This window comes from Odocoileus virginianus, chromosome 7 (assembly GCF_023699985.2).
Source record: "Odocoileus virginianus isolate 20LAN1187 ecotype Illinois chromosome 7, Ovbor_1.2, whole genome shotgun sequence".
NCBI lineage: Eukaryota > Metazoa > Chordata > Mammalia > Artiodactyla > Cervidae > Odocoileus > Odocoileus virginianus.
This window is the reverse complement of record NC_069680.1, coordinates 1,836,669-1,857,931: the sequence shown is the minus strand read 5'-3', so window position 1 is coordinate 1,857,931 and position 21,263 is coordinate 1,836,669. Positions and strand designations below refer to the sequence as shown.

The window sequence follows — 21,263 nt, the reverse complement described above, 5'->3', positions numbered from 1 at the left end:
AGTAAACAAAATTTGACCATTTTTTTATTGCAGTAGTTCTCTAATGTTTTCATTCCATAGAATGCTTTGATAAGGCAAATATTCATACTTATGAATCACTCAAAAAGCCTTCTCAGAAGTAAGTTATTAGTTTTATATACTATAAATTGTGATTATTAACACTGTTTTTGATAAGATGTGAAAGAGGTTCTATTTTGTTTTATTAAATATAAGGAAATCCCGAGGGCAGCGAAAATGTTTAAACATAACAGATTAGACCCTATACCAACTCTAGCGGATAATCTATCATGTTATAATAATCATGGGTCTAAGTTCTATTTTTTTGTTTGTTTTTAAATTAAATATCAATATTCCAAGTATTGTTAATTAAAGAAGAAGATGGTTTTTGCCTTCAGGGAACCTACTATCTAAGATTAAACTTTCAGAGAGTTGATTGAAAGGTGTTCTGATTGCATTTTCTGATGCATTTCCAACTCTTAAGTTTTTTTGTACTGACCATGTGAACATACTTGCTCAACTGTAACATAGGCTGCTTGAGGGGTATGCTGATTTTGTACTGTTTGTGGAAAATATAGCCTTGTTCTATTGTATGGCTTTTTTCAGAAAAAGGAGTTGTATTTGGATCCCCACTGACAGAGGAAGGCATTGCCCAGATATACCAACTGATTGAATATCTACACAAGAGTAAGACTACTTGAAATTTTTTCATTCTTTGTTAATGAACAGTTGTCAGTTTTCTGTTGGGAGCTTAATATCCTTGAGTTAGTAAGTGTCAGTTAACCATTAACAAAGACACTAATCAATGATAATTTCAGGTGGCATATTTCTAAATATACTTCCTTATAAATTTCATCTCATGTATTGATTTCCTTTATACTCTCAAATACACACACACACACATACACACAAATACACACACACATTAGATAGTGTCTACAAAATCGCATTTCGACCTTGGTTGAAAGAGGCGTTTCTTCTGGAAAAAATACATTGCTTCTAAAGAGTCTCAACATTTATTCCAGGGATAATAATTTATTGCCAAAGATACCTTTCATCTCTAGACTTCTCTGATTAAAATACACTCAACTTAATTCCCTTTTCACTTTTTTAGTAGTCATACTGGTTATGTCATTGCTTTAAGTACTTGGCACAGCTGAGTGTATATGAAATATGTGGCTTTATGTGATGCAATGATGAATTCAACACTAATGGTTATTTTTGGCTTGCTCTACCTGGGACATTGTGCTGGGAGCTAGAGCAGAGGTTACAAACTGACAGCCTAAGGGCTTAAGCTATCTATTTTCATATTTTGTTTGGCAAAGGATTAAGTTAAAATTAGTCTCCAGTCTTTTCAAATGGGAAAAGTCCAGGTTTTCAGCTTTCTTTGGATAACAGGAAGATCTAGCATCCTTGAGCCCTGTGGCCTCTTGGACACAGTCATCTGGAGCACAGGTAGGTGCTCACCAGTTTGTTAGGGTTCCTCTTCATTCATTTACTGTTGCCAGCCTGGCTGGTAGGCATTTCAACTTGGAAACTTGAATTAGGGAGCTATTCAAAGAAATAATACCTAAGCTGAAAACACGAAACTCTCATGCTTCTACCATATCAAACTAAACAATGTGTCTCATCTTTTTTAACCCTTAGATTAGCTTAGAATCCAGGTTGAGGGGAAGAATCGTTTAGTTGGAATGACTCTGAGCTTCTGGCAGTCTCTTAGATGGAAAGGTGATCTGACAGGTTAGAGTTCTAATTCCTGGGGCAGTGCAGAGACCCTTGATTCATTTTAGGCTGGAAACTGTTTACGGGAGCAATGAACCTGTATGATGAACTCAAGGAACCACAGATGAACTCTTAACAAAGTCTGGGATGGTTCATGGGGAGGGGACTTCAGGAAGATGTAGCTTTCCTTCCAGCTTATTTTTCAAGCTCTATTATATATAAAATAGATAGCCAACAAGGACCTACTGCATAGCACAGGGAACTATACTTAATATTTTGTAATAACCTATAATGCAAAATAATCTAATACATATATATATGGGTTTCCCTTGTGGCTCAGCTGGTAAAGAATCTGCCTGCAATGTGGGAGACCTGGGTTCCATCCCTGGGTTGGGAAGATCCCTGGGATACGGGAAAGGCTACCCATTCCAGTATTCTGGCCTGGAGAATTCCTTGGACTGTGTAGTCCATGAGGTTGCAAAGAGTCAGACATGACTGAGCAGCGTCCACATATATATATATATATCTCACTTTGCTGTATACCTGAAGCTAACGTAACATTTAAAATCAACTATTTTAATAGGAGTTAAAAAAAAGACCGGATAAAATTCAGTCTCCAGATGTGCCTCAGGAGGTTCAGTGACTCCTGGGCGGACCATCTCTCAGCCTGGGAGATCTCTAGGTGCTCAGAGATGCTCAGATAAGTTTCCCCAGGGACCAGTAGGTCTCAACTCCTCTGAGAAAAAAGGCAAAAACCTCCTTCAGGGTCTTTGTAACGGTCTTTCCAGTATAAAGTGGTCTTTTAGATGACTTGTTTTAATTGTAATTCTCTGTTTCTTTTTTCATGTCCTCTGTTCCTCTTCCATGCCGAACAGACTTACGAGTAGAGGGTTTGTTTAGAGTACCAGGGAATAGTGTCCGACAGCAGATTTTAAGAGATGCTCTCAATAATGGAACTGATATTGACTTGGAATCAGGGGAGTTTCACTCAAATGATGTTGCTACATTGCTGAAGATGTTTCTAGGAGAGTTACCTGAGCCCTTGCTGACACATAAACATTTTCACGCACACCTCAAAATTGCTGGTGAGTATTGGAGGTGAGAAGGGGCTGTAGGTACATTTATTTCAATTTAGTAAAGTCATCTGGAATATTCTGTTGTTTGTAACCCACAGAATATTCTGTTGCTTGTAACCCACAGAATATTCTATTGTTTGTAACTTCTGCTAATGTTGGTTAAGACTTCATGATATTTCTGGGCTCTCTACATAAGCATTGGCTAGTTATGTTTGATTTAGTCAAATTTTTTTGTGGAATAAACTTCTTTGAAGATACAGTCTGGGTTTCATTCATTTTTGTGTTCCGGATGGATCCTAACATTGTGCTTTGAACATTTTAGTTGTTTAATTAATGTGTGCTTTTCACTGGATTGATTGACACACCCAAGTCAATGGTCACAGTTTTGATGTATTTGCCTTGGTTTGGAACTTTTGCTAGGTATTAATATGCCTCAGTTGAGATAATTTCTACTGTTGGAAATTTGCTCTTTAAAAAATAATTTTGCTTGTTTTCTAAATAGGCAATACATTCTTATGAATTAAAATTCAAAAGGTTCCAAGAGTATCCAGTGAAAAACCTCTTTTCTATCTCTGTTCCCTGGCACTCAGTTTTTCTCCAAGAGAGAACCAGTACTATTGATTTCTAATGTGTTGTTACAGAGATATTTTACACATTTACAAACACCTGCATATATTTCTTTTCTCTCTTTTTATGTAATGGTAGGGTGTTATACACATGGTTCTGTGGTTTGCTTTTTTTATTTAATGTTTCTTGGAGAATGTTCCATTTTCAGCTCATAAATAGTTTCCTCTTTTCCTTTTATGCCTGTGTGGTAAAGAATTCATTCTTGAATTACACAGCAGTTATGCTGCTATAGGCTCTAAGTGCACACAGCATCAACATCCATATTGTATTTATTTAGTTTTCTACCCTTGAGCCTTTCCCTCTTGCTTCTAATCTTAAGGAAAATAAATAGAAGATTTTTTTTCTATAGAATAATTTTTACCACTTAGAAAAAATAGGTTTTGAATTTCTAAAGTAAGATTTGATTTTGTTAGCACTTCCAGGAACAATTTAGATGATACAAATGAGAAAACATTACTAGAATATTATACAGCTTTATAGTTTTTTTGGCTTCCCTCGTAGCTCAGTTGGTAAAGAATCTGCCTGAGTGCAGGAGATCTGGATTCGATCCCTGGGTTGGGAAGATCCCCTGGAGAAGGAAATGGCAACCCATTCCAGGATTCTTGCCTGGAAAATCCCATGGACAGAGGAGCCTGGTGGGCTGCAGTCCATGGGGTTGCAAAGAGTTGGGCGAAACTGAGCAACTAACACTCAACATCATCACAGTTTTTTGGGGGAGAAATAAAAGTTTTTGGATCTTTGAAAAAGATATGGAAAATATTGATAAGTTCTTTTTATAAGGGTTAACTTGAAGAATGCCTGTTCTGTTTGCTTTCCTTTTGAGTTAATTTAGTACAGTATCTGAAACTTCCTCTCTACCACCCCATGATTCACTGGTCTTTGAGATCACACTGAGGTGTGGCACAGGTGGAGCATTTGATATGGCTTGCTAATAACAGGGAGGGATTTTTGTTTTCAATTTCGTATTAACAGGAGACAGTTTCTAGAAATATTATTTGCCTTTCCTAAACATGGAATTATAATTGAAGTTAAACAGCTTCAATAACACACTGTAATCATTTTCAGGTCTGTATGAATTATACTCAAATGGTTTTCAGTGTCTTGAAATTCTGATGATCTAGGGGACACTTTTTATTGATAAACCTGTATAACCTGTGAGAGAAGAAGCCATGATTCTGACTCTGTAAGGAGCTGCCTGGATCATCCTGGCATCAGGTCATGATTCACTCTCATAGTTTTTTAGCAGTAAAATATCTTGGTGAGGAAGTGTGAAGGGGGTGGCATTATCAGAGATATGTGTGGACTGTTTTCATTTCTCTTGAGTATATAACTGGGAATGGAATTGCTAAGTCATGTGATAACTCTATGTTTCACTTTTTGAGGAACTGCCAAGCTGTTTTCCACAGAGGTCACACCATTTTTTACATTCCCACCAGCACTGTAGGAGAGTGGTGGGTTTTTTTTTTGGCTCCACTATATGGCATGTGGAATCTTAGTTCCCCAACCAGTGATCAAACTTGCACCCCCTACAGTGAAAGCGCAGAGTCTTAACCACTGGACTGCCAGGGAAGTCCCTATAGAAGAGTTTAATTTTCTCAGCATTCTTGCCAGCGCTTGTTATTGTCAGTCTTTTTGACTATAGCCACACCGCTGATTATGATGTAGTATCTTATTGGGGTTTGATTTACATTTACATTTCCCTGATAGCTAATGATACCAAGTATACCAGTGCTTATTAGCCACTTGTATATCTTATTTGAAGGAATGTTTAAGTCTTTTGGCTATTTTTAACTGGGTTTTTGTCTTTTTATTATTATATTGATATGAATTTCTTATTGTATTTTGCTATAATCTGTTTATACTTGATTCTTTTTTTCCTTTCTCTTATTGGAGGATGATACATAGTAGGAACATTGATTTGTATTTTTCCCATCCTTTACAATCATCTCTTTTATTGTCAAGATTTGATGCAGTTTGATGATAAAGGAAACAAGACCAATGTGCCAGATAAGGAACGGCAAATCGAGGCCCTTCAGTTGCTCTTCCTCATTCTCCCTCCACCCAACCGTAACTTACTGAAGTTACTGCTTGATCTCCTGTACCAGACAGCAAAGAAACAAGACAAGAATAAGATGTCCGCCTATAACCTAGCCCTTATGTTTGCGCCCCATGTCTTATGGCCAAAAAATGTAAGTGTGGGGAGAACAGAAAGACTGCTTGGTTTTCTTGAGCTGGGCCTCATCCTATAGCTATACTTGGTGAGGTTATCAAGGGCCCAAGTTCTGATCTTCAACTTTATAAGGTTAGGAACTTACTTTGTTAGATCATTTAAGAGTTATCAAACCACAAATTCCTGTTATTTTGCTTATAAATCAATCTGATAAGCCTGAATGACAATTTTAGTGGAAACTCTTAGTGGAAGATTATAGCTATGAAATATACCAGAATACTCATGTTGGATGGTCAATGTAAACTCCTTAACATGAAAGCCTTCTTGGGAAATCAAATTGATTTCTGAAGATTAAATGGTATGAATCTAAACCAGAGCTGTATGATCTTATAGGATAGTGTCACTGAGCTTTTAGATAAGAGCTTTTAGATAGAGCAATGCTGCCTTGTCCTAACTTCTATATCCTGTAGATGTACTCTCTTTAGATAAAGCTGAATATCCTTCTTTTTTTTTTTTTCAACTTTAAATTTTTTAGTTTGTATTGAGGTATCGCCAATTAACAATGTTGTGGTAGTTTCTGACCTGGAAGCCCATAGCTTCATATTCCTGTCCATTCATAAAACAGAGCTTCTGCCCAGAGGAGGGTTGGTGTGGGGAGGGATACGAGAGGAAAAAGACATACCAAGATTTGTCCATGTTAAGGGGATAAAACCACATAACTAAAAGAGATTTAGAACCAGCTCAATGAGACTGAAAATAAACAAGTGATCTATGACTATAAAGTTAAGAGGTCTTAGAACGAGCAAACATTAAGTAAAAAAGATACATGTTGAGAATGCGGGCTTTGGATAGTAGAGACACTGAAGTGCTTAAAAAAGAGGCAGGGGAAACAGGAGACGGGAGTCAGTGACCATTTGACTGTTTTTAAGAAACGGATGTCACCTTTAACATCAATTCATAGTGACAGCTCTCTTTTGTCTTTGGAGAACCTAGTTTCTCTGGAGAGCAGTGTTCTTGGTGACTGGTATGGATTCTGTTCTTGTCCCTTTTCCCGGGAAAGATGATCTTCTGCATACATGTCTAATTCTCAGGCAGAATTAGAAAAGGAAAATCGGTTCTCTTGGATTTCCTGGTCACTTCAAGGACACATGGTTCTTCCTAGAACCATGTCATTTTAAGTGGAAACCTGCTGAACCAGAAAGTCTTTCCAGAATTAAACACTGTATTAAAGTCAACTTGGCAATAGACGCTATCATACATTTGAAAGAATTAGCTTCTCAATAAGTAAATGGGAGTATCTGCCCTCCACTTCCCAGCTCTTCATCTCTCTTTTTTGGTTTCTTTTGCTCTGAATAGGCCACTGCAAATGACCTTCAAGAGAATATCACAAAATTAAATGATGGGATGGCTTTTATGATTAAACACTCTCAGAAACTTTTTAAGGTAGGTAATAAATGGGATTTGGATGGTGAGAAGATAAAGAGATGGAGCAAGGTGGGATCCTGAGAGGGCTGTAAAGACGGCTAAATAAGAAAGGCCCTGACTGGAACTGGAAACCAAATTGGTAAAACTGAGGGGGAACGATCTAGCTGGGAAGGAATATGAAGGTACCTGAGAGCTGAGCAGGGCTCCACCTCCTAGACTGTTCACTCTACCCTCTGAGTCATCCTTCCTTTTTCATGAAAAACAGTTGGAAGCATAGTAGTAGTTTTATCCTTCCTGCTTCCTGCCAGTTGAAATTTGACAGCCTCCTTTCTTCTTGTATTCATAGTCATTTTTAGTACAAACTAGCAGTGTTTCTGCCAATGTAATTTTCTCAATAACTTTGTGGGTCTCTGTGGATTTTAGTGAGATTCACTCAGAAGATAAATCTGAAGATAAACCCTTTTCTTCCATGGACTCCTGCTGAGAAGGCTGAGGGACAATACCTTTCAGCTTCCTAGAGGCCCTCTGGTTCTGTTGAGAGGCTTTGTGAGGCACGCCTTTACCCTTTTGAAAGGGCTCTTTGTGTAACTGAATATTTTTGACCTTTTGATGTTTCCAAGATTTTAGCAAAAGGTTCTATAGTCACATCCTTGGTCTTTTCTTTAGAGTGTACTTTCCTGATGGTGAATTTCTTAATTTTAGTGTCTTTTGCCATCTGGAAAAGCTGAGAATTTTTAAGACCACTCAGTTCTGGTTCCTTTTTTTGCCTTTCTTAAAAAAAAAAAAAAGTGGTAAAATACATATGACAACATTTACTATATGTGTACATGCCAGTGGTATTCATTACATTCATACTGTTGTGCAAACCATCACCATCCACCTCTTGAACTCCTTTCATTTTCCTAAACTAAAATGCCATTAAACAATAAAGTTAGTTAAAAAACTAAAACTCATTAAACCATAACTCCCCCGTTCACCCCTTCCTCTTGGCCCTGGAAGCCACCATTCTGCTTTCTGTCTCTGTGATTTTGACCACTTTAAGTACGTCATAAAAGTGGAATCAATCATACAATATTTGTCTTTTAGTGACTGGCTTACTTCCTTTGACATGTCTTCAGGGCTTACCTATGTTGTAACATTTGTCAGAACTTCTTTCCTTTTTAAGGCTGACATTTCATTCATTGCATATACCACGTTTTGCTTATCTGTCGAGGACACTTGGGTTGCCTTCACGTTTAACTCTTGTGAATAATGCTTCTCTGAACCTGGGCGTATCATTTACATGGTATTTACAACTGTATAGCATTTATATTGTATTAGGTATTATAAGTAATCTACAGATGATTTAAAGTATATAGGAAGATTATGTAGCTTATATGCAAATACTGTTAATACACCATTTTATATAAGAGACTTGAGTATCTATGGATTTTGGGATCTATGGGGAAATCCTAGAACCAATACTCTTTGGATTCTGAGGTACGACTCCATACCCAGAAATGAAATTGCTGGATCATATCGTCTAACAGAACTGCTGTACTGTTTTCCATAGTTGATGCACCATTTTACCTTCTTACCAATAGTACATAAGAATTCCCATTTCTTTGCTTCCTCAGCAACTCTTGTTATTTTGTTTTGGGGATTTTTTTTTATTGTAACTGTGTTATTGGGTGTGAAATGGCAACTCATTGTAGTTTCAATTTACATTTCCCTAATGATTAGTGATGCTGAACATCTTGTCATGTCTTTATTGCTTATTTGCACATCTTCTTTGGAGAAATGTCTATTCAAGTCCTTTGTCCATTTCTTTTTTTCTTTTTTGGCTGTGCTGCATGGTTTGTGGGATCTTAGTACCCTGACCAGGAATTGAACCCATGCCACAGGAGTGAAAGCATCAAGTCCTGACCATTGGACTACCAGAGAATTCCTGCCCATTTTTGAATTGGTTGTTATTTTTTGTTACTGAGTTGTAGGTATTCTTTATATATTCTAGACATTAATCACTTATCAGACATATGATGTGAAAATATTACTTCCCACTCTGTGAATTGCTTTTACTTTAAAGTGTCTTGCTGCACAAAATTTAAAAAAATTTTATGAAGTCTCATTTGTCTTATTTTTTCTCTTGTTGCCTATACCTTTAGTGGCATATGCAGGAAATCATTGCCAGATCCAATGCTGTGAAGCTTTTGCCCTATGCTTTAATAGTTTTATTGTTTTATGTCTTATGTTTATCTATTTTAGGTAATTTTTGTATATGGTATTAGGTAGTGGTCCAGTTTCATCCTTTTGCATGTGGATATCCAGTTTTCTCAGCATCATTTGTTAAAAAAACTGCCTTTCCCCATTGAATAGTCTTGTTTGTCACTCTTATTGAAAATCCATACATATGAGGGTTTATTTCTGGAACTTCTTCTATTCAGTTGGTCTGTATGTTTGTCTTTATGCCAATATCATACAGTTTTGATTACTGTAGCTTTGTAGTAAGTTTTGAAATAAGGAAATGTGAGTCCTCTAGCATTGTCCTTTTTCAATATTGTTTTAGCTATTTGGGGTCCCTTGAGACTCCAAATGAATTTTAGGATGGATTTTTCTATTTCTACAAAAACTATCATTGTAATCTTGATAGGGAGTGCAGTAGATTATTTTGGGTAGTATTGACATTTTAACAGTAATAAGTCTTCCAATCCAAGAATCTGGGATGTCTTTCCATTTATTTATGTTTACTTTAATTTTTTTCAGCAAATTTTTGTAGTTTTTATTGTACCAATCTTTTACCTCCTTGGTTAATTCCTAAGTACTTTATTCTTTTTGATGTTATATGTAAATGGAATTGTCTTCTTAATTTCCTTTGTGGATTGTTCATTGTTAGTGTATGGAAGTACAACTGATTTTTTTGTGTTGACTTTGTATCCTGCTACTTTGCTGAATTTATCAGTTCTAACAATTTTTCTATGAAATATTTAGGGTTTTCTACATATGAAATCATATCATCCATGAATAGAGATAATTTTACTCCTTTCAAATTTGGCTGTTTTTTTATTTCTTTTTCTTGCCTAGTTGCTCTGGCTAGTTTTAGTTCCTTTTTATTTAACCGGTTTTCCTTCAGTTTGTCTCTCTTCTTACTTTATAGTCTACAAGGCCAACAGGAGAGTCTCTCTAGTATGTGCTAACAAGATGGAGATTAAGATGTATTTATACATATCTTATATATAAAATATGTTACATATATCATGTATTATAAATATAATCTCATAATTTAATCACAAATGTTTAGCTATATCATGTAACCTAATCATCACCGGAATAACACTCAGTCACCAATATTCTGTTGGTTAGCAACAAGTCACAAGTCCATTCACCTTTAGGAAGAGGGAGTTATGCAGAATGTGGACATGGAGGCCACCCTAGAATTTACCCACTCAGGATGGTGTGATCCAAAGTTCGACGTTTAGAAAACACAGGTCAGAATCTTTGGCTTAGTAGCATGGAAAACAAAGGGTCAGGGCTGTATTGGAGTCTTAGGTGCCCAAGTCAAAGATTATGATCAATTAGAAGTCAAGATCTAGATAAGTAAATTAGAGCAGTAGTCACAGGATAACTGGAGAAAGAATAGTTTTTAATGATGAGCAAAGGTCTCTCAAATCAGTTATACTCCTTATTTAGTTCCAAAGCATGATTTTATGGGAATAAGTTGAGAGGAGTTGTGAATATGAAGAGTAAGGCAGTAGTCGTGAATCAAAATGGGGAATTTCTAGGTGCACTTCCTAATAGAACTCTCGTTCTGTTGAGTTCTCTTGCTGCCATTGCCATGGGGTTGACTTTTTGTGGCCTACCACTCATAAGTTGAAAGAGACATGGGATCACAGAGATCTCACTGCATCTCACAGTTTAGCTTTCCTACCTTCTGATCTGTTATCTGTGGAGCTCATTCTCTTGCCCATGGTCCAGCATACATAATTCAAATATACGGTGAAGTTGTACTTCACTGTGAAGGATTTTTTTAAAGTGAATTAAAACAACACAGATTTGTTATCTTACATTTCTATAGGTCAGAAGTCTGGCAGGAATGTCACTGGGCTAAAACTAAGGTGCTGGCAGGGATGCATTCCTTTCTGGATGTTCTAGCAGAGAATCTGTTTACTTGTCTTTTCTAGCTCCTAGAGATTGCCCATATCCCTTGGCTTGTAGTCCCCTTTTTCCATCTTCAAGGCTAGCAATGTTGTGTGTCTCTGATCCTTCTACTATGTGATTATGATTATAGTGAACCTGCCTGGATAACCTGGGATACTCTCCCATTGCAAGGTCTTTAACTTAATCACACCAGCAAAATCTCTTTTACTTTACTGTGTCAGGTAACGTATCACTGTGGAGGATCATAAGAGTAAGAATAGAGATTATACAAACCTTAGAGATAAAACATGAGTACAGTCTCCTAGATGTATTTGGCTTGGTTCAGTCCCGTTCAGTCGCTCAGTCATGTCTGACTCTTTGCGACCCTATGGACTGCAGCATGCCAGGCTTCCCTGTGTATCACCAGCTCCCAGAGTTTAGTCAAACTCATGTCCATTGAGTCGGTGGATGCCATCCAACCATCTCATCCTCTGCAGTCCCCTCCTCCTCCCACCTTCAATCTTTACCAGCATCAGGGTCTTTTCAAATGAGTCAGTTCTTCGCATCAGGTGGCCAAAGGATTGGAGTTTCAGCTTCAGCATCAGTCCTTCCAATGAATATTCAGGACTCATTTCCTTTAGGATGGACTGGTTGGATCTCCTTGCAGTCCATGGGACTCTCAAGAATGTTCTCCAACACCACAGTTCAAAAACATCATTTTTTCGGTGCTCAGCTTTCTTTATAGTCCAACTCTCACATCCATACATGACTACTGGAGAAACCATAGCCTTGACTGGACAGACCTTTGGTGGCAAAGTAATATCTCTGCTTTTTAATATGCTGTCAAGGTTGGTCATAACTTTCCTGCCAAGGACTAAGCGTCTTTTAATTTCATGGCTGCAGTCACCATCTGCAGTGATTTTGGAGCCCAGAAAAATAAAGTCAGCCACTGTTTCCACTGTTTCCCCATCTATTTGCCATGAAGTGATGGGACCAGATGCCATGATCTTAGTTTTCTGAATGTTGAGCTTTAAGCCAACTTTTTTCACTCTCCTCTTTCACTTTCATCAAGAGGCTCTTTAGTTCTTCTTCACTTTCTGCCATAAGGGTGGTGTCATCTGTGTATCTGAGGTTATTGATATTTCTCCCGGCAATCTTGATTCCAGCTTGTGCTTCTTCGAGCCCAGCATTTCTTATGATGTACTCTGCATAGAAGTTAAATAATCAGGGTGACAATATACAGCCTTGACGTACTCCTTTCCCTATTTGGAACCAGTCTGTTGTTCCATGTCCAGTTCTAACTGTTGCTTCCTGATGTGCATACAGGTTTCTTAAGACGCGGGTCAGGTGGTCTGATTCCCATCTCTTTCAAAATTTTCCACAGTTTGTTGTGATCCACACGGTCAAAGGCTTTGGCATAGTCAATAAAGCAGAAATAGATGTTTTTCTGGAACTCTTTTGCTTTTTTGATGATCCAGTGGATATTGGCAATTTGATCTCTGGTTCCTCTCCCTTTTCTAAAACCAGCTTGAACATCTGGAAGTTCATGGTTCACATATTGTTGAAGCCTGGCTTGGAGAATATTGAGCATTACTTGGCTAGCATGTGAGATGAGTGCAATTGTGCGGTAGTTTGAACATTCTTTGGCATTGCCTTTCTTTGGGATTGGAATGAAAACTGACCTTTTCCAGTCCTGTGGCCACTGCTGAGTTCTCCAAATTTGCTGGTATCTTGAGTGCAGCAGTTTCACAGCATCTTCTTTTAGGATTTGAAATAGCTCAACTGGAAATCCATCACCTCCACTAGCTTTGTTTGTAGTGATGCTTCCTAAGGCCCACTTGACTTCACATTCCAGGATGTCTGGCTCTAGGTGATCACTCACACCATCGTGATTATCTGGATCATGAAGATCTTTTTTGTATAGTTCTTCTGTGTATTCTTGCCACCTCTTCTTAATTTCTTCTGCCTTTGTTAGGTCCATACCATTTGTGTCCTTTATTGAGCCCATCTTTGCATGAAATATTCCCTTGGTATCTCTGATTTTCTTGAAGAGATCTCTAGTCTTTCCCATTCTATTGTTTTCCTCTATTTCTTTGCACTGATCACTGAGAAAGGCTTTCTTATCTCTCCTTGCTATTCTTTGGAACTTTGCATTCAAATGGGTATATCTTTCCTTTTCTCCTTTGCTTTTCACTTCTCTTCTTTTCACAGCTATTTGTAAGGCCTCCTCAGACAGCCATTTTTCTTTTTTGCATTTCTTTTTTGGGGGGATGGTCTTGCTCCCTGTCTCCTGTACAGTGTCACAAACCTCCATCCATAGTTCATCAGGTACTCTGTCTATCAGATCTAGTCCCTTATATCTATTTCTCACTTCCACCATATAGTCATAAGGGATTTGATTAGGTCATACCTGAATGGTCTAGTGGTTTTCCCTACTTTCTTCAATTTAAGTCTGAATTTGGCAATAAGGAGTTCATGATCTGAGCCACAGTCAGCTCCTGGTCTTGTTTTTGCTGACTGTTATAGAGCTTCTCCATCTTTGGCTGCAAAGAATATAGTCAGTTTCATTTCAGTGTTGACCATCTGGTGATGTCCGTGTGTAGTGTCTTCCCTTGTGTTGTTGGAAGAGGGTGTTTGCTATGACCAGTGTGTTCTCTTGGCAAAACTCTGTTAGCCTTTGCCCTGCTTCGTTCTGTATTCCAAAGCCAAATTTGCCTGTTACTTCAGGTGTTTCTTGGCTTCCTCCCTTTGCATTCCCATCCCCTATAATGGAAAGGACATCTTTTTTGGGTGTTAGTTCTGAAAGGTCTTGTAGGTCTTCATAGAACCGTTCAACTTCAGCTTCTTCAGTGTTACTGGTCGGTGCATAGACTTGGATTACCGTGATATTATTGAATGGTTTGCCTTAGAAACAAACAGAGATCATTCTGTCGTTTTTGAGGTTGCATCCAAGTACTGCATTTCGGACTCTTTGACTTGGTACAAGTTCTAATTATTCCATTCTTTCCAACATTGTCTAGTTTTGCTCTTCCTTTCTGTAGATCCCTTGTTTAGCTCCTCATCCTTGGGATTTTGATTCTTATTTGCTATTTATCTTTGTTTCCAGGCTAGTGTGAGCACTCTTTGAGCCTCTGTTGATCTCTAAAGGAGACAAAGGCTGTGTTTTCTTTTTTTGTTTTTTTTTTTTTTTTGTGGTTTGTTTTGTTCCTAGAACTTTTATCTTTGGATTTGAGTCAGAACTGTTGTCCTTGTGGGCAGCGGCTTCACCTCTTGGCTCAGTAGATTCTTCCCTGAGCTTTTCCCTGGATGAAAAACGGTTGATTGTTCTGTGGGCTCCATATTCTGAGAGGCCCTGCTCTACCCCAGATTGTTTGTCTTTTTGTTCTCAGGTTCCTTGGGTGGACCGTTTATCTCTTAATCCTCAGATTTTATGTTGTTTCATTCTGTGTACTTTGTATTTTTTCCCCTAAAATTCTTCCTAACTACTTAAAGTTTTGTCTTCTACTATTATAAGTCCATCTGACCCAGTCTGGTTTTCTCTCTTCTCAGTAGGAGTCACCACATCTTTTCTCAGAAATTATGATGTATATATACATATATGTATACACACACACACACACACACACACACACACACACACACAGAGTTAAGGCCAATCCCCATTTTATGTGAATTGGCCTTTTGTTGTTTTCCTGTGAACTGGAAAATACCTCAAACCCTCAGATTTTCATTTAAACCCATCTACTTTTGATTCCTTTTGATTCCCTTTCTGAGTATCTCTTCAGCTCATAGTATCTTTTTGGGGCAATGGTTTTTATGTTTCTTAAAATTTTTAAGTTGTCTGTTTATTTTTGGCTGCGCTGGATATTTGTTGCTTTGCGTGGGTTTTTCTCTGGTCGTGGTATGCAGGGACTGCTCTTCGTTGAGGTACACTGGCTTCTCATTTGATGCCGCCTCTCGTTGCAGAGCACGGGATCAGGGCGCTCGGGCTTCAGTAGTGCTGGCACACAGCCTCAGCAGTTGCAGCTGCCAGGCCCCAGCCGCAGGTTCAGCAGTTGTGGCACCCAGGCTTACTTGTTCCGTGGCACGCAGAATCTTCCTGGGGTAGCAGTCAAACCCCTGTCCCCTGCATTGGCAGTTGGATTCTTAACCACCAGGCCATCAGGGAAGTTCTGTTTTTCTTTTTAAATGAAGTTATAAAATAGGTGATGTGGGCTGTCATATTCTTGTTTGGAGGAAATTTCCTTTGGCGCTCTTCTGTCGTTTACCAAGGGAAAAATTAAACTTTAGATAATGTAATGTCTTTGTCATGAGACTCTTTTTTTGAAAACTTCATTATGAAGTTTTTCAAATTTAGAGAAAAGTTGAAAGATTGAAATAAAACTCTCAGATTCAATGAATGTCACCATTTGGCATATTTGCTTTATCTCTCTGTGTTCATGCTTTTTATTTTATTTTTTGGCTGAACCACAGACAGGGTATTTTGTCCTTTAAAACTTAAGCATGACTATATCCCTCTACTCTTCTATTCATTGTATTAATTTTTTTTTTTATTTTTATTTTTTTTTAAATTTTTATTAGTTGGAGGCTAATTACTTTACATCATTACAGTAGTTTTTGTTATACATTGATATGAATTAGCCATGGATTTACATGTACTCCCATTGTATTAATTTTTGAGCATTGGATATTGAAACTCCAACTGGGAATCTTAATTTATCTAACCCCCCAATAATGGTGATATACAGTGGAACTATATGTAACTTTGTTCTGTTTTCCCAGTATATAAATGTATTATCATTTTTTTCATAATTCAAAAAATAAAAAAAACAGAATTCAAATAGTAATATAGAAGTACCAATTAAGAAAACGCATGCATCTTCTAAGAATACAAATATTCTCCTATTATTCACGATATCATCATCACATCTAAGAGAATTTATAACAATTTCTTTTTTTTGTGTGTGTGTAATACAGTTTTATTAAAGTATAAAGGAGATAGAGAAAGCTTCTGACATAGGCATCAGAAGGGGGCAAAAGAGCACCCCCTTTTGCTAGTGTTAGCAATGGAGTTATATACTCTCCAATAAATCCAAAGAATGTCTGGAGGTTGCAAAGACCTCACCAGACCCACTCCCATATTTACATTTTAAGATAACAGAGTTGGCTAGAAGGTTTAATCCAAAGATTGTCCTCAGGCAGGATACATCCTTGTAAAGACCAGACCTACTCCCATAATTTATGTTTTAAGATAACAGAATTAGCCAGAGACTGTCCTCAGGCAGGATACATTATTGTTATATAATCCTAAGGATTTTTATAACAATTTCATATCAGCTAATATTCAAATCATATTCAAATTTCACCAGCTGTCCTAAGAATGTATTTTCATAGTTCCTTTTTTAAGAACATAAACTGATCAAGGCTTATGTTTTGCCTTATTATATCACTTTTAATTTAGAATAATCACTGCCCTTTTTCTTTATGTCATTGATTTGTTGAAGTATTCAGGCCTATTGTGTTGCCGAATATGCCATATTCTAAATTTGTCTTATTGTTTTCTCAGGGTTGTTTAGCTTGTTCCTTTATCCTTTATCCCTTTCTCCGTGGCTCCTATAAACCACAAGTTGGGTCTAGAGGCTTGATTAGATTCAGATTAAGCATTTTTGGCAAAGATTCATAGGTGATATTTGTGTACAACGTATTGCATCATATTGCATCACATTAGGAAGCACAGAATGTCAGATTGCCTTAGTGATGCTAGTTTTGCTGATTGCTGCCACATCTCTCAATTATCAAGGTGCATTTTCCCCTTGACAGTTAGCAAGTCACTTGCAGGGTGATCACCGAGTGTAATGGTTTTAGCATCCACTGATAATCCTGCTGGCATCTGTAACTATATTGTAACACTATTACAAAATAGTGATTTTCTAATTCTATTATTTAATCTTGATTAGCTGACTTTTGTCTTTGGACAAGAGCTTTTCTTCTCTCTCTCTTATTAAAAAAAAATACATTTTATTTTTTGGCCACAGCATGTGGCATGTGGCATGTGGGGTCTTAGTTCCCCAACCGAGGATTGAACCTGTGTCCCCTGCACTGGAAGCGCAGAGTCTTAACCACTGGACCTCCAGGCAAGTCCCCTCTTATTTTCTTTTTTTATAAGTCTCTGTAGACTCATGGATTTTTAGTTATTCAAAGTGTTAGTCAATTTCAGTTGTTAATTTTGATATTCAAATTGTACTAAATTTGGCCTGTAATAGCCCTTGCAAGCTGTTTCCTGCTGTGTCTTTTTGACAGGTCTCCATTAGTCTTGGAGTGTTTCCATTCTGGTATAAATGTCCTCAGCTTACTTTGTACTTGCTCTGCCCTGGGCCTGGAATCAGTTGTTTTCTTTAGTGAGTCCTAGATTATTCCACTGACACTGGGTGTACCTACTTATTATTTCTTGGGTGTCATTGCTTCTAGGCTCTTTTGAAGGCAAGGAAGTAGATCAAAAATTTTTAAAAAGGAAATCATTAGTTCATAGTAGTATTTCCAATTCAGATTTAACACTACAGGGCTTTCTTTTTCTTGACTTCTTTTACTTTATACTTATATAAATTTTTACATTGCAAATTCCAGATTTTAATAGCATTTATATTTGTTACTTGTTTTATCCTGCAACATAACAAATTAGTTTCAAAATAATGCAACTCTTACTACTAATAATAAACTTCTGTATATCTGCTGATGGAAGTTTAAGATTTCCTTACAGTTCCTTTTCCCTTGAGTATATCTCATTAGGCTGTATACTGTATAGTCAAAATGCAGTTTTTAAAAGTTGGTGGAATAATTCCTTTCTCTGTGCTTATGTTGTCAGTTTGATTTGTTGTTGTTACTCAGTTTAGGGTTTGTTTTTTTTTTCCTTTTGGATTTGTTTTTTGAAACTGTGGTATGTTTACATGGTTCAAAAGTCAAAACTTCTTAGAAAAGTATGCTTAGAGAAATTTGAGTTCTTTTCCTAACCATTTTCATTATTTGCTGGTTTATTTTCTTAGTGTTTCTTTTTGTAAAAGCATATTACTGTATCAGTTCAGTTCAGTTGCTCAGTGGTGTCTGACTATGGTATATATGTGTGTATACTCTTGTTTCCTCTTCTTTCTCACTCAAGTACTTTATACACTGCTGTGTAACTTTTTCACTCAACAGCAGGTCCTGGAAAGACTCGTATCAGTTCATAAAGTATTTCTTCCCTCCCTCCCTTCGCTCCTTTTTAACTACTGCATAGCACTTCATTATATGGATTGTATTAATAAAAGCTTATTCAATCAACTTCCTATTAATAGACATCTGGCTGTATCTATTAATTTTATCCAAGTATGTTTTGTATTTTTGGAGTTATATCTTCAGGATAGGTTTTCAGAAGTGAAATTTCTGGTTTAAAGGATGAATGAAAACGTAATTTTTTTAGATATTGCCAGATTCTCTTCCGTAGTGGTTATATTATTTATTCTTCTACTAGAACTGTTTCAGGGTACTTACCAGAGGATTCTGAGTAGTGTATCAGTAAGCTAAATTATTCCTTTTCTGTTGTTACTCTACAGTAATTCTAAATGATATTTTCTATACAGTGTTTCTAAAATGTGATTTAGGGACCACTTGAAATTTGTAAGGATTTGGGGGTAGTTTTTGTAAGTATAAACATTACTACAGATGTCTGTTTTGGTTCATTTGAAAAAAATTATATATACACACACATAGGTGCCATATATGATTTTTTTAAAACTATGGTCGTGTCTTCTCACAATGTTCCTGTTAGATTTCTTGAGCTATATTTTTGGTGGCAAGAGAAGTGAAACTATGAAATAGGGCATTTTGAGGATCTTTCGTTTTTCTAGAGTAATCTGCCAGTCAAATCATTTTAAGAACCACTGTCCTTATGATCTGCAAGAATTTTAGATACTGCTAACCGATTGTTCTTGATTTTCTTTTATCCTGCCCAGGCTCCTGCTTACATTCGGGACTGTGCCAGGTTGCACTATGTGGGTTCCAGAACTCAAGCATCAAAGGTAAGAATAGAAAATTGCTCTTGGCCCAAACGAGGAGAGAGCTAACTAAGATCAGTGGGGATTTACAACAAAGCAGAGTCAACATGAAGACATAGGAAGATAAAGTGTATGAGAAAAGTCTGTAAATAGCGAATGTCTTAAATATTTTTAGCTATGAAAGTACATTTTTATATAAGACATTCTTTCAAGTTCATTGGTAAGGTAACACTGAAATGTCTAAAAGACTTAAGACTGTATGAGCTTAGAAAGCAAATGTGTGATGCTTATTAACAAGATTACATATGATTATTGAGCTTTAAAAGTGAGAAGTTAAAAAAATGTCACAAGCACTTTTTGAGGATTTCTGTTTAGTCTGTCTTGACTAGAAACTTTAAGCTATCATCTTATGCTTTTTTTCCTGCTCCCGTTGGTTTCTACCTCTCATTGAGCAAATATCTGGTGTGACCAGGAAAACAGTATTTTATTCTAACTAGTTTAACTGGAGTGTGGTTTTTCTTAGAAAGTTGTTTTTATTTCTCTACTACTGCAGTGTAGTTATCACATATTGTCATGTGTGGGAAAGAGCACCAGCCAAGAACCAGTGAATCTTGTCTCCCAAGATGGCTCTGTCACTTTAGTATCTAGATGACTTTAAGCTTACAACTTAACTTCAGTTTTTACTTCAGTGAAATGGTAAATAATGATACTTTTCCTGCTTAACCCCTAGGATAACAGTTAGAAATATGAGATTAAAAGATGCTCTGAATAGTGGATTATTATATAAATATATTTTTTGATGGCAGTATTCTAAATGAATTTAGGTTTTCTGGGCAGGTCATGGGAGTAGGCTATTGATACAGTCTTTAATTGTAGGTTTCTCTTTATCTGATGATAGTATTTAGGTTTTCTTGTTCCTACATCTAAGATGTACCCCACATCTCACCCTCCCTTTTTTTTTCCTTCCAGGGTTGTGGGAATCTGGAAACAAAGCTGGCAAGATATATTAACTCACTGTTCTTTTAAATTTTCCATAGGATGATCTTGATCTGATAGCTTCATGTCATACCAGGTCCTTCCAACTGGCAAGATCTCAAAAATGGAACCGGGTAGATTCCTGCTCTCATCAGGAGGAAACCCAGCAGCGTACGGAAGAGGCACTAAGAGAATTGTTCCAACATGTTCACAATATGCCAGAGTCGGCAAAGAAGAAACAGCTCATCAGACAGGTGCCGAAGGCAGGGAGATAGTGACGGGGCTTTAGGGATGTGATTTTTGCTTGTAGAATCACTAGAGAATAGTTTGAACAATTTCATTTAATTTTTGTCTTTTACTGGCCCAAGCTTTGGTTTAGTCAGGAAAACAGACTTGTCTATGGAACCTCAGTGGTGATCTCTGTCTGCTGCCCACTAGGGAAAGAGGTGGAGGCTCTTGGATTTCTTGAGTAAACAGAAGGATCCAGTGTGGTTAGTTTTTCTAACTTGGTCATGTACGACGTTTAAGCCTGGCAAATAACCCATTCTTTCTGAATTTCAGTCTTCTTATTGGTAATTGTAATGCCTATGTTCCATGGTTATAAAGATTAGAGAGAATCTATGTAAAGTGGCTGGCCTAGCAGGACAGAAGTGGTAGCCTCACCAGTGAGTTGTTTGCAGTTAGAGAACACAAAATCATGAGCCTTGTCTGCTACTAAAAATAGAAATTCTAGTGGCTAAGTTTGTTTATTTTGGAGCTGTGGGAGCAAAATTAGGTCTCTTATTTGCCATCTTTAGACTCACAGTGTAAATACTGATGACATGGTTAGTTTCTTTCTCAGGAAATTTATTTTGTCTCAACCCTTGTTGAATTTTAGCTAAATAGGCAAGGAAGGTCAGCCTCCTGACTTCTTATTCAACTGGGACCTTCTTGAGGGATGAGTCTGTGTTTTTATTTTTATTTTTTATAGTTTATCTCAAGCATGGGGCCAGACAAAAACAAGTGCTCCAAAAATGTTGAACTGAGCTGTTCTTAACAGTTGACAAAGTCCTTTAAGAGAAATTTTTCTGTCACTCTCTTTGAAGTTACTTTGAGATCTAGCAAATTGTGCTGTGACTGGAATTTTATGGC

At 37.1% G+C, this 21,263-nt stretch overlaps 1 protein-coding gene across 3 annotated transcripts in view; it reads left to right on the top strand.

The window, feature by feature from the left end:
* ARHGAP19 (Rho GTPase activating protein 19) overlaps window positions 1–21,263 on the top strand; it is a 79,049-nt gene that overhangs the window by 42,299 nt on the left and 15,487 nt on the right. For all 3 annotated transcript variants that reach the window (XM_020878808.2, XM_020878810.2, XM_020878807.2), the window contains exons 3-8: window positions 604–684; window positions 2,595–2,804; window positions 5,385–5,611; window positions 6,949–7,035; window positions 19,116–19,181; window positions 20,195–20,386. In XM_020878808.2, the coding sequence (XP_020734467.2) occupies window positions 604–684; window positions 2,595–2,804; window positions 5,385–5,611; window positions 6,949–7,035; window positions 19,116–19,181; window positions 20,195–20,386 (863 nt within the window). The remainder of the gene's footprint in view (window positions 1–603; window positions 685–2,594; window positions 2,805–5,384; window positions 5,612–6,948; window positions 7,036–19,115; window positions 19,182–20,194; window positions 20,387–21,263) is intronic.